The sequence below is a fragment of the Odontesthes bonariensis genome, chromosome 16 (assembly GCF_027942865.1).
Source record: "Odontesthes bonariensis isolate fOdoBon6 chromosome 16, fOdoBon6.hap1, whole genome shotgun sequence".
NCBI classification, from domain to species: Eukaryota; Metazoa; Chordata; class Actinopteri; order Atheriniformes; family Atherinopsidae; genus Odontesthes; species Odontesthes bonariensis.
In genome coordinates this window covers 21,415,038-21,428,454 of record NC_134521.1, presented here as the reverse complement: position 1 = coordinate 21,428,454, position 13,417 = coordinate 21,415,038, and the positions used below count along the sequence as shown (strand labels likewise).

General features: G+C 39.3%; 1 protein-coding gene across 1 annotated transcript in view; it reads right to left on the bottom strand.

Annotated features, from left to right (window-relative positions):
- grk6 (G protein-coupled receptor kinase 6) overlaps positions 1 to 13,417 on the bottom strand; it is a 76,295-nt gene that overhangs the window by 29,882 nt on the left and 32,996 nt on the right. Inside the window, exon 3 of the mRNA XM_075486575.1 lies at positions 5,498 to 5,610. Within this exon, the coding sequence (XP_075342690.1) occupies positions 5,498 to 5,610 (113 nt within the window). The remainder of the gene's footprint in view (positions 1 to 5,497; positions 5,611 to 13,417) is intronic.

Here is a 13,417-nt window from a genome sequence, read left to right as displayed (position 1 = left end):
TTGTTCAATAAATAATGACGCAGTGTGATATATCATGTGTTGTTGTTCATCTGAGGTTGGATTTATCTCATTTTAAGTCCTGATACATAGTCCTAGAACCGCACCATTCAAATGACTCTACTGGCATTTTACGGTGGATATTCACTGATGAATCTCAGTTAGCAGAGGTATGCATATCTGCTCTTTTGCTCTGGAGTTGGACACTGGCAGGGAACTGACTGACTGACCGTGATACATGGTTTAGAAAGTTTTTAATCAGCTCATAGTCGTTCATCTATCATTTGGCATGTTGCAGAACTAGAATCTGATGAAGCCATTGATGACTGCACTCAAAGTCAATAAGCAATTATATTGAATTACTGCTCAGCTGAACTACCAGCTCTGTGTGTGTGCAAATCTCTTTTACCAATTTCAGGTTTAATGGAGGAGATTTGAGAAGCCTGCTCCGCACCACGCAGCACGCATGCATCTCCTCCTCGCTGTGAATGATCAGCAGTAAGCTGAGCCTGACTGGAAAACTCCAAAGTGCTGCCTCTCCCCTCTCACAGCGAAAGCCTGTAAACTAAAGTTAAGTGACAGCGGAGATGGTTCAAATCTCATTTTGCTTCTCCGTCTCGTCCTCTTGCCGTGCTCTCAGAGATGAGACGGGAAGCGGTTGTGGGGTAAAAGAGGCATAATTGCTTCGTATGCGAGTTGTATCCGCTGGACGTCTGAAAGCTGTAAGAGCTGTTTGGAGTCAGACTGGAGCCGACCAAGAAAGGAACGGATGTAGTCTTTGCTAACCTTGCTAGCTCTAAAGATCAGACTGCAAACAATCAAAAATGTATTTTCCTTTTAATGTTTTCATCACAATAGCTTAGAGATGACGGTAAAACATTCATTGTATTATTATCACGCTCATCATTTCATGGGAATTTAGACTCAAGTAAGGGATGTTGTGGTAGACGTGGAGTATAACAGATGATCATAAAGCCACTTGTTTGCCGGAGAATGGCCACATTTTGAAGCTTTCCTCAGTGATAGTTGTCGTATATCCATGTGTTCATTACAAACACACCCCATATGATTAAATCAATAGTTGGAAAGGAGGCTTTCCAGCAGCCTTTATTCCTTTCAGTACTGGGTCTTGTACTAGTATATGGAATTGACATTAAAATAGGCTTTGATTACAGGACAGAGTTACAGGTTTTGGCCTCTCAGAAGGCATTTTCAACTGTAAAGGCTCTCTAAGTCAAAGGTGTCTGAAATCAACTTAAAGATTGTTTATATCACGCATTTAAAACTGCTGTAGATAGCTGAACAAATATCATTTACAGCCCCAAAAATGGCAAGAAATATCAGTGAAAAATAAAATGGTAAAACATTCAATAAATGATTAAAGTGAGAGAAAAAACAATGTTCGAAGAGAGAAGAAATGGATTTAAAAGTTTTAAAATGATCGAGGGTCTGAGCTCGAAAAAGGTAGGCTGCTCGAAAGATTAGGAGCCACAAGCAAAACTAATTTAAGGACATCCAAGAGCAAAGGATTCGTAGACCTCTGTGTTCAGAAAGGAGTACAAGGCTGTACAAGCTCAGATATGTTCGCTGGCATTAAACATGATTAAACATGATTACCGCACAATAAACATTCTGTTTATTAACACCTCTTGTCCTGATCATCTTCCTGTTAACAGTGTTTGGATACACTGTTTTTCAGATTTTTAGTGCAAAGTGATGTCATTACCAGCTGTGACCTCTGATGCAAAGTCCTCCATGAAATCCCTGGTCAGGACAGGTAGTACTAAAACCAACCCCCACCCCAGCCTGGGACATAAATCCTGTCTGGATGAGGCTTAATCGTTTTGAGTGTTTTCTCTCTATGATTATGATACCGTCTGACGGGAAAGCTGCTGTGATCCTAAAGGTCAAATATGCATTTTTTTATACAGTTTATATTAATCTCAGCATGTGTTTGAAGCTGAAGCTTCCAACCACACTAAACAGACTGCTGTGGTATATCAGTCTTTTCTAGGTTTGTTGACCACTTAAAGCACTTCACACGTACAGGCCACACATCCCTCATTACAAATACTCACATACCAGTCAGCTCATTACTGTGATTATTCTAGTATTTGGGGTTAATATTAACAAGCCGCAAAGTCTTTTAAAGGAGGTAGGAGGGGTGGATCTTGCAGTAACACGTAGAGCTTTTGCCAATGGGAACCAATTTTGACACCCAGTCAAAATTGGTTTTGCCAATTCCTGGTTGGGTTCAGCCCATACCATTACTAGGTTAGGGGTAGAAATCAAAACTACTTTTGTGTGTATAAAAATAAAACATCATGATTAGGACTGAATATGTTGATGAAGATTTTCTGTCATCCAGGTCATGGTAATCATAAGAGCTTGAATAAGGGCAAATCTTCAAGTAACACGTCTTCAAGATCTAAGAAGTCCAGTTGCCCCTATTCAAGCTCTTGTGGTTTTTGTACAACACCACTGTCACCATTTTGGTTTCATCAACCCCACTTTGATACTTTCCATGCAGCTAGTCTAACGACAGGTACAGGTACAGGTTGCATATTATTTAAATTAGGGCTGAGCGAGTTAACTCGTTATTTTCGCGTTAACTTATTAATTATTTGACGCCGATAAATATTTTATCGCGCATTAGCGCTGATTTTATTATTTGTTTTATTTTGTAAAAGTCTGTTGCTGTCTGCTGCGGAACCGGAAAAGAAAGTAATTGGCGGATCCACCAAACATGGAGAAGGGTACGGAACTTTTACTCCGCCATTTTCATTTTAAAGTTCTTGCAGACGACGGAGTCGACAGAACCAAAGTCATCCGTAAACACTGCCAAGTTGAATTGTCTTCTCACCGTAGTAGTTCCAGTCTAAAATATCACTTAAAGGCAAAACACACAATTGATACCAGCATGTCATTCAACTAAACAGACAGTGGAGCGAGGCTTCTACATAAAAATGTTAAAAGTGTGTTTGCACAACAAATGTTATGGCACTTTCATTCATATGGCAGTACATTTAAAATAAAACTAAATGCTAAAAGCTGTACACTACTTTTGAATTCATATTTGGATTTTGCGTACAAATGCTATTAATCGTGATTAATCAGGGAAATTATGTGATTAATTAGATTAAAAATTGTAATCGTTGCCCAGCCCTAATTTAAATTATTTACACGGCAGGTTGTTATTGTTTGCGTGAACAACAATTCCTGGAGTCGTTCTTTTTTAAAAGGACAGTCTCTTTGCAAATAGTACATAAAGATGAACTAAAGAATACCATAAACACCTCAAGAAAATGTTAACTAATATAATTTATCAGGTGAAATACCCTTTTTTTATCTTGAACATTTATCCAAGTTTTTTGCGGTGAGCCCCTGCCGGCCATGTGAGGGAAATTATAGTTTTAGCTAATTCTGCCTTTTTAAGCATCATGGCCTTCAGTATGACCTTTCTCTGTCTATAAAAGGGGAAAAGGAGACCACGTGGTTTATCATTCATAATCCATGCACCCAAAGAAAAAGAAAAAAAATCCCACACTGGTGGGAATGAAACATTCCTGAACTGAGCGGAGCGAGCAGTCAGCCGTTCACCGTGACAGATGAGGTCAGAGTGTAGTGAGAACATTTCGGCTTTCTGACAACAACCAGGATGGTCCTCAAAGCTTCAGCCGGCTTTTTGAGGGATAAGACTCGTTTAGGAACCAGGTTGGAATCAGGGTAAAAGTTGGGGTTAGACATTAGGCTATGATTGCTGAAAGGTTCTGAAAATAGTATAAAGACCAATATGTGTGAGTGTTTGTGTCAGGGATGCAACATGGGAGGTAGGAAAGGGTGACTCACTGACGCAGTGTGTTTCCAGAAGTCAAGAGTTCCTGTGTTTCATTAAACAGATATTAAATCCCACTTCCTCCTCCTCTCTCCAAATTTCAAGTGTTTCATTCAGGCATTTCAGGATAATTGAACTTCCTGCATCAAAGGCCAAACATGAGAACCAAATTTCACTTTCAGCAGCATCCTGTTCAAGGACTTTTAAAAGGCAGCTGCTCAAGTGTCATATCACCAAAATTTAAAAAAAAGCATACTTTCCCACAGTTCTGTTTTTATCTGCTGAGATAGCACATTGGAGGTGAACAGGGTTTGTTTTGTGTCCCTCAAAGCATTGTCATCGTGTCATTTTTTACAATTTCAGGAAGCAATTTCTGTTGATGTTTTCTCAGCATAGTGAAGCTTTAAGCAGCTAAAAAAAGGCAGACATTTACCACCGAAGACAATAGTAAACAACAAACACAACTAACACTGTGAAAACTGGACTTCAGCGATGCAAACAAGAGTTGTAAGAACTCATTTTGGATTATCAGTATGTAATTTGCTTTTTCTGACCATTTCTTTATGCATACGCTTTCAAAAGTTAATCATGAAAAGAACCTCTGTAGACAGAAGTCAATATTACTGTGGTTAAGAATTACTGTGTTTACTTCATTAAGAAGTTAATAAAGTAGTAAAAAACTACATTTAAAAAAAACTTAAACTAAAGCAACCACACAGGAAATTATCATAAATATTATGAAGTCCTTTCACAAAGGGACACAAAACAACCAAAAAATATATGCATAAAAAAAACTAAACCTTACATACCGACAAACACAAAAACAGCAAAAAGTTTTAAAACAATATATCAGAATACAAAGAACAAATAAAAAAAGTCAACAATTAAAAGACACAACATTAAAGTAACCCCAAAGACATGGGAAATAAGAATAAAAAAGATACATAAAAATGGTAAAGGCCAAAAAAGAAAAGAAACAAAAATCACGAAGTCTTAAAAAAAAAAAGAAATAGATCAACAGAAATAAAATGCAAATAAAAACACAAATTAATAGAAATAAAAAACACAACAGCAAAAAAAGACAGAAACAATTACATTATATATAATAATAAAAGAGAAGAAAATTACAACCAAAACAACCAAAGATAGTCTAAAGAACCCCAAAAAGAGCAAAAGAACTATAAAATTACTAAAAAAAAAAAAGCAACAACAACTAGATAAACAGGCAAGAAGATGAGAAAACATCAACATAATCACAGAACAAAACAACTACAGTATTATTTTTCAGTTTGGGGGTCAGGGACCCGCCTGTCTCATGTGATACTTTTCTCCATGAAACCTTTTTGTTCTATTTTTCAACACTTGACTTCCTTCTTATAAGCACGACACAAGATGAGGTGAGAATACCAGGAGAAAACAGACATCTCTGACACACACACCCCTCCCATCGCCCTTTAACATGAACAAAGGAGCATTTCAGGGAAGAGAACCAAACATCCTCACTAACATAATGTCCACCTCATATTAAACCCTAAAACCAAGTCTGAGCCCTCACAAAGAGTCACTGACTGAGGGCCAAAAAAACACCCTGACAAAGAAACACACTCTAGCACACATGTGAGAGGTAGTTTTAGGTCACCACTCTGCAACACAGCCTCTACTTACCACAGCGTCCAGGAACTTGACGCAGCGTCTCAGCTCGGGTCGAGTCTCACAGAACTCCCTGAACAGCAACCGTCCGATGGGCTGCCGCTCACACAGGCTGCTGTAATCCCGCTCTAAACAAACACAGATGCAAAGGAAGAGGATATTTCAAGCTCATTCTAACTTCACCGAGCACGCTAATATCAGAGGAAAGTGTTACATTTTCGTGAAAAAATACAAAATATTCAGGAAAAATTCTGTAGTATGAAATTGCACAACAGAAGCCAAATATATTGTGGCTGTAAAGTTTTTTAAAATACATCAAAAACCTTCATTTGTAATGTGTTAATTTGTTTGAACCTTTAATTAAGAGACACAAGATCAAAGAAATTATTTTCACTGTCTTCACGGAACATCTTCTTTGTATTCGGAGAGTATAAATTCAAAATTTGATGTACCAACACACTAAAAACTGCTGTCAAAGAGGCGAAAAAAGACAGAAAAGTTTAGAAAATATGCAGTAACATCTATCTGGAAGAATCTCCAATCAGCAGATTAACAGGTGACAGGTGAGGGTGTCAGGGTTGGATATAAAAGGAGCATTGACAGAAGATTTAGTCTTTCTAACAAGGAAATATTTCTCAGGGTAAGATTGTAAATAACTTTGAATCTACAGAGCAGAATATTGTGAAAAGATTCAGGGAGTCTGGGGAAACCTCAGAGTGTAAAGGCCAAGGACAGAAACCACTGTTGGATGACCTTGGAGCCCTCAGGCAGCACTGCAGGAGAAACCGTCATGCCACCATCATCACTACAGCCACATGGGCTCAGGAGGAGCTCGGAAAACCATTTTTTACTTAACACAGTCCACGGCTGCATCCAGAAATGTAACCTGAACCTGTATTACACAAGCAGGAAGCCATATGTCAAACACGGTCGAGTTCTCTGGACAAAAGTTCATTTCATGGACAGAAAGACAGTGGACACGTTTCCTGTGGTCAGATGAGTCCACGTTTCAGCTGCTTTTGGGAAAAACTGACGTCGGTTTCTACAAAGATGAGAAAGAGCATCCAGGCTGTTATCAGAGAAAGGTGCAAAAGCCAGCGTCTGTGATGGTATGGGGGTGCATCAGTGTCCACGGCATGGATGACTTCCTTTGTGTGAAGGGACCATTGATGCAAAGATGGATGTTGCGGTTTTGGAGAGACATATGCTACCATCGAGGTGACGTCTTTTCCCGGGAGGTGTGTGGTTATTTTCAGCAGGACGATGCCAGACCTCATTCTGCACGACTTCCAACAGCGTGGCTTCATCCACACAGAGTGTGTGTGCTAGACTCAGGGCCGTTTCTAGCTTTGTGGGGGCCCTAAGCAAGATGCTGTTTGGGGGCCCCTAGTTTGTCAAACTACAATGAAGAGATTCCTAACCATTTAGATGGAACACTAAGATCTATTACACTTCATGAGCAAAACAGGCTAGAGTTTAAATTAAACATCTTAAAGGGGCACTAGGTAGCATTTTCACCTAAAATTATAGCCTTCAGGAGTTTAACAAAGGTTAAACAAGTCAATGGTAAGCGAATGAAGCCTGTCTCGCTCCCAACAGGGGTCTGTATGCTGAAAATCCCATATGTAACTTCGGCAGGAGCGACCCACTTCTGAAGTGTCGTGATGCGCGAGAAGAGTCGTTTGTGTTTACGGCACTTAGCTAGGTACTGTATGCTAGCTGTAGTTGTAGGCTATGTGTTCGCTTGCGTTGAAGAGCCAACACCAAGCGTTTCCTATTCTGCCTTTCACAGACTGAATATGAAACATTCGATGTTGGCTCTTCCCATCTTTGTGAAATTTCTCCAAGCGTGATCTTGTTCATCTACCTTAGTGATCTGCGTTTTAGATCATAAAGAGACAGGTGATGACGGTGCTCTAATTCCTCCTGAGTTCGAGACGTAGCCTAGCTTCAGAAATACACGGGCTGACCTGATTAGAATAAGAATAGCGTTTTGATCCGAACAAGAATTGTTATGTACAAATGAAAATTGATTAATTTGTGATTGTAATCGGAATAGTGTAGAGCTAGTCTGCGTTTATTGCGGCGTGTGTTGGTAGTGCTTGCGCGCATCTGTTTAAGATGTAACTTTTGTAAGTGTCTGCTAATACAAAGGAATCACTCCACGAATACACCATGATGAGGGAAGAATCCCATTCAAGATCAGCAACAGTCCATCCATACATCCATACATCCATTATGTGCCGCTTGTCCGGGGGTCGGGTCGCGGGTCTGCCTGAGCAGAGAAACCCAGACGTCCCTGTCCCCGGCCACTTCCTCCAGCAACAGTATTATAGCATATTATCTTGAGTTCTCTCCACAAAAAATCTCTGATTATAGTATCTTATGTGGGCAGTCTACACTTGTGAATCAGATGACCTAACTGTACTGACTAAATAACACAACGGCAGCATTCGCCACGATGTTTAGTTAGTGGGTGTGTACAGGTGGGCATTTTTACGACAGTGTAGAATTTCAGTTTGACCAATAGAGATCGCTATACTGCCGCTAAACTACCTTGTATCGCTTTAAGTTGAACCACTCAGGCAAGTTAAACTAATAAGAACATATAATACAAAGAAAACAATAAATAAAATATTTTGAGTTTTTTAAAAATATTAAACTGTAATGTACAGCGTCCCTTTAAAGATTGTACCCAATTACAAAGTAGATAGATAGATAGATAGATAGATAGATAGATAGATAGATACATAGATAGATACTTTATTGATCCCGAAGGAAATTCAAGCATCCAGTAGCAGACATAAAGCAATAAAAAATGTTTATACAATTATAAACACTTTAAAAACAATCTAAGAATTTAAAAAAATATTTAAAAAAAACAGTTTAAAAATCTAAAGTGACCAGTGAAATAAGACCAAAGTGAAATATAAAGTGACCAGTGAAATACAGAAGCGCCATCACTTAAAGCTGTTGTACATCCTGATGGCCAGAGGAACAAAATAGTTTTGGAAGTTGTCACTTTTAAAAAGTTTCTGCATTTATCTACACATTGTACTAGTTAAAGTAATAAAACTAAGAATAATGATCCAATGCCACAATATTCTAAAATAATCAACAGGATGCCTAATATTTGTATTTCACTTAAAAAACTAACAGTAGAACACTTCTAATTAGAGGCCTATAAATAACACACCAAACTTAGTAAATGAATCTTAAGTAATGCCAAAATCGTGTCGAAGACCTGAGAGACAACTTCCACTGAGCAATGACAGAGCAGGACAACAACATGCCTCCCTCCCTGCTAGAATCTGAATAAACCGGAGTCAGTCAGTCTTTCCCGTGGCAGGACTGACTGTCATACTCATCTTATATAAGCAAACTTTCACGAGGCAAACACTGAAGCCGAGTTTATAACGAACAAACCCCAGCCAGCTACACAACATTTATCCGAGACTAGTTAGCAGGACAAATAAACACAAAAAAACGTCCCACCTCCAGCTATCCAGCCCACATCACCCAACACATGCCTTACCTTTATTCTCGGGCCGTTTTTCTTCCTCCATTTTTCCGCGCCACTAATATAACTTCTTTTTTATGCCATTACGGCGTTTGTCTTGTTAACTTTTCTCGCTTTTTAGGGGAATGATGGGTAGATGTCAATCATTCCCGTCACACCTGTTGGCGGCCTGCTACGCCACTCAACGTGTGACAGTGCTGTACTTTACACAAACTCTACACGTCGCCAGCATTCGTAGATTTTGTTGGTAACTCCAAACTTTTCGTCAAATCCAATCGCTAACCAAGCCTAGGTTGCTGACGTTAGCTGAGGTTAGCTGGCAGCAATATCACTGAACGTTAGGTTAGCAAAACAATTACACCAAAAACACGAACTTACCAGCAAGGGATGCACGAGCGTCTCTCCGTTTTCTTTTCTTTCTTTTGTCAGCGCCAGAATCATGTGGCCTTTTACTTGACATTCTAAATCTTCTTCACTGTTAACGGGCATAACATGGAAAACGTCAGGTAGGAGGATGCTCCACCACCTCCGATGCGGTAACTTTGAAGACTGTACCATTTCAGGAAGGGGGTGGGGGTGGTGGTGGTGGGGGGGGGGGGTTATAGATAAGGTAAACACATCTAATTTGCCCGAATCGAGTAATAGGGCACAGAATTAAGAAATACGCTGGGCCTGTTCATGACTAATTTATATATTTTCTTTCATGTAATAATATAATAACTATCATGACATTTTTTTTACAACCTTTAATTTGGGGGCCCCGCCAGGTACTTGGGGCCCTACGCGCTCTGCGTACTCTGCGTATGCGGAGCGGCGGGCCTGGCTAGACTGGCCTGCCTGCAGTCCGCAGCTGTCTCCTATTGAAAATGTACAAAGCATCATGAAGAGGAGAATCAGACAACAACAACCACGGACTGCTGAGCAGCTGAAATTCTTGGAAAAGTTTTCCAACTTCCAACAGATTTATGCAAACAGTTGACATCGTAGGACAACAGTGCTGATAACTTTACTGTTGTTGGTTTGGTGGATCTCAATCTGCTAGCATTTAGATATCAAATCTCAAGACACTATTAAGATATTTGGTTTGTAGGGAGACGTGTGAGCTCATCTGTTTAGGAGCCCAAACTGAGTCCAGGTCAAGACCTCTGATTCCAGTTGGCCAAACATGGAACCAAGACACACAAAACAATACCCTCTGTTGTTACCGCCCACACCACTACAACCCAATCCCCCACAGCGCACTGGGAACAATGATCTTCATTATGCCAGAAATGCAAAGATGTTCACGCTCTGATATCAATAAAGAAAAGATTCAAAGAGCTGCACGACACGAGGATAGGAGCGTGTTTATACAGATACTGTCAATTTCATCTCAATATGTCATATTGTATTATTGCCTAATAATGAGATGCCAAAACAGGAGTCTTATATTGTTTTGATCATCAGCTTGCTTTTAAACAATCTTTAATAACATTTTAGTTTATTCTCAACTTTTAGGTTAGAATTCCTTCTTATCGGGATGTCCCAAAAGTTCTTATCCAAAAAGCTACAACTACAGTTCTGTTGATAACACCAAGAGAGATCATAGCTGCTTCTCAAAGCTAAGGATGCTTTCTCAAGAGGATGGAACAATCATAGTCAAGTCCTTCGTAGTCAGAAAGAGTCCTTCCTTGGTTTGGATATCCCACACTGGAACAATTCTATCAAGTGGGCAAAGGTCATAGCAACAGCTCCACCATCAGTTACAGCCCTAACAGGCTGTTAAATAGTTGGTAGATGTTAGCTAGCTACCTAACAGCCATTCACATTGACAATCTATACATCGCTGTCCTTTGATGGTACACATCACAACGCCAACAGACTTTACGGAGCAAACATAAAAATTTAAATGCATATTGTGCCAACACTAGTACATCTTCAGTCTGCACCACCTTTCAGGTGCGGAAAGGACTGTGGGTGCTTTAAGAACACAGATGACACACAAAACCTAAGTCCTAAGAACCGGCTGCCAGTTTGGGTTCAGGAAGCAGAAGCCCTCTCTAACTTTAAGATTAGGCTTAAAACTTCCCTTTTTGATAAAGCTTATAGTTAGGGATGGCTCAGATGACCCTGAAACATCCCTTCAGTTGTGCTGCAGCAGACTCGGGCTGCAAGGGGACCTCCTTATCACCTTCCCCCCTACTCCGCCTTCATTTGGGTATCATTATTACATCTCACTAATTTAATATTTGACAATCAACGGGTTTTAATGGAGTTGAAACAACAGTCATATGTAACCTATACAAGAACATACTCGCATGGGAAGGATATAGATGCATATCTAGGTTTTTTTTTTAGTTCAGCTGTGCTTCAAGAAAAAACACAACTCCAAATGTCGCAAACAAATGTCAATCGGGGAGACCCGGTGAAATTATGGCGAGAGGAAGAAACTGATCTGCCAAACCTTTCATGAAGCATGCAGAGCGGTGTGACTCGAGCCAGAAAAGCTTTACCTTTATGATCCGGTATCACACAGAGGATCTCAGGGGGCTCCATGATAAAAACCAACAAGTTAGGCAGGCTGAATCTTCTACTTCCACCAAAACAGAATGAATGTGAACAAGCAGAACTGCTGATCACAATTCATTGTCAAGTAAACATCTGCAAATCTCTGATGACTAGACGCCAACAAAAAACTCATAGGAACCGAACACCGATATAACAGGAACATTTGTTTCAAAACTAAAACGAAAACACAAATCAAAACACATCATCCATAAAGGGACGATCACAATCAGTCTTCAACTAAATTTAAAGAAAGAGAACACACAAAGATTTCTTTCTGTGTTCATTTTCTGCAGCTGCATTCATAGACATCAGCGCCAACAGAGACCCTTAAATCACTGCTCTGGCTTTCTGTGTGTCACAGGATACGTTTTTAATGTCTATCCTCGAGCCACTTCGATTTACTTCCAGACTCAGTGGGTCATCTGGGGCAGACTGAGGCTACAGTCACATCAGCAGCCACATTGTTCAACTCTGGATCTTTTTTTCTAATTCAATACAGAGCTAATTGGATGGTTCATAATCATAACCGCCCACTGAAACAGCACATGTGTGCACTGTTTACCCCTTTGAGTGTGTCATTTGTATCACAACAGAAGGAATCAATTGTGAGACAACTCTGGAGATTCAGTTGGGCGACCGTGTTTATTATGTGGATGTTTTCTGTTCAGAATACACGTTTTAGGCTCCTTATATGCACATTTACAGTCTTCTTTAAGTCACACAAATTTGTATTTCATTTGAACGTATTTCTGTGCCTCTCTGAAGCATTTTAAGCATCAATAGACTGATTCAATAATTCTTGTTGACCACACAATCTGAAAAATTAATTGTTCCTGATTCATAAAGGATATTATAAGAATAAATTTTTGACATTTGTATTTAAAGAAATTAGCGACTGTCTTTTGCCAATGGATCATCAGACCCTTCATTAATATCATAAAAAATAGAAAGCATATGTCTCTTACTCTATATAATATATATGATTTATTACTGATAGAAATGAGTGTGACAGAATTTTACAATCAGTGTTGCACATTTACTGCATTGTTCTCTCTTTTTGTGCTATTTCATACATGCACACATATTCACAGCTTGTTAAACTTTCTGTGTGAGTTAATGAATAAGTCGATTATTTCAAATCTGCAGCTGTAACTGATGACAAATGGTTTATAAATGGATTTTCTTTTCCTGTGCTGCAGCTCTTTCTCTACAGGAAGTCAAAGTGCAAGCAAAGTGGGGGATTTTCAACAACCTGGCATCCCACAAAAGTGGAAAAAAAAACTATTTTTATATATACCTGATTTACAAACACTGTTCACTTCTTTTTTTTCCTGTCAGCAAGATTAAAGAAAAAAAACTGAAGTTCAAACAGTTCAAACATGGGATAACTTTAATTACTGCAAAATGCAGGATTGGTTTTGTTTTTATAAATGGCGCCGGATCAGAAATGGTTGTATTTTTTAGTTACTCACTGAGTTTAACATTTTATAACATTTCCTCCTTCTCTGACAAAGTCTTCATGCAGATCTGACCATGATCATTTCAGTAAACATGGCACCAAACAGGCTAACAAACCGTACCAACCACAAGAACTCGTTGGTGCAAAATGTTGCAATGCTCTGGCAGAGAACTGAGTAATATGTTCAGCAGTAAATCCATGAATGAAATCTAATAAAACCTTTATGATTTGGGTCTGTTCAGGAAATAGTCGGGCTAGGACCCAACCTTAGTCACTGCGGTGTTGGGTTTTTTCATCCCCTATTCAACGCCTGGATATCATATATTCAACTGACAAGTTAAACCAATAGTTCAAAATGCCTTGGTTGTAATTTATGGATTTTTAATAATCTGCTAATCTCCTTTGTGAG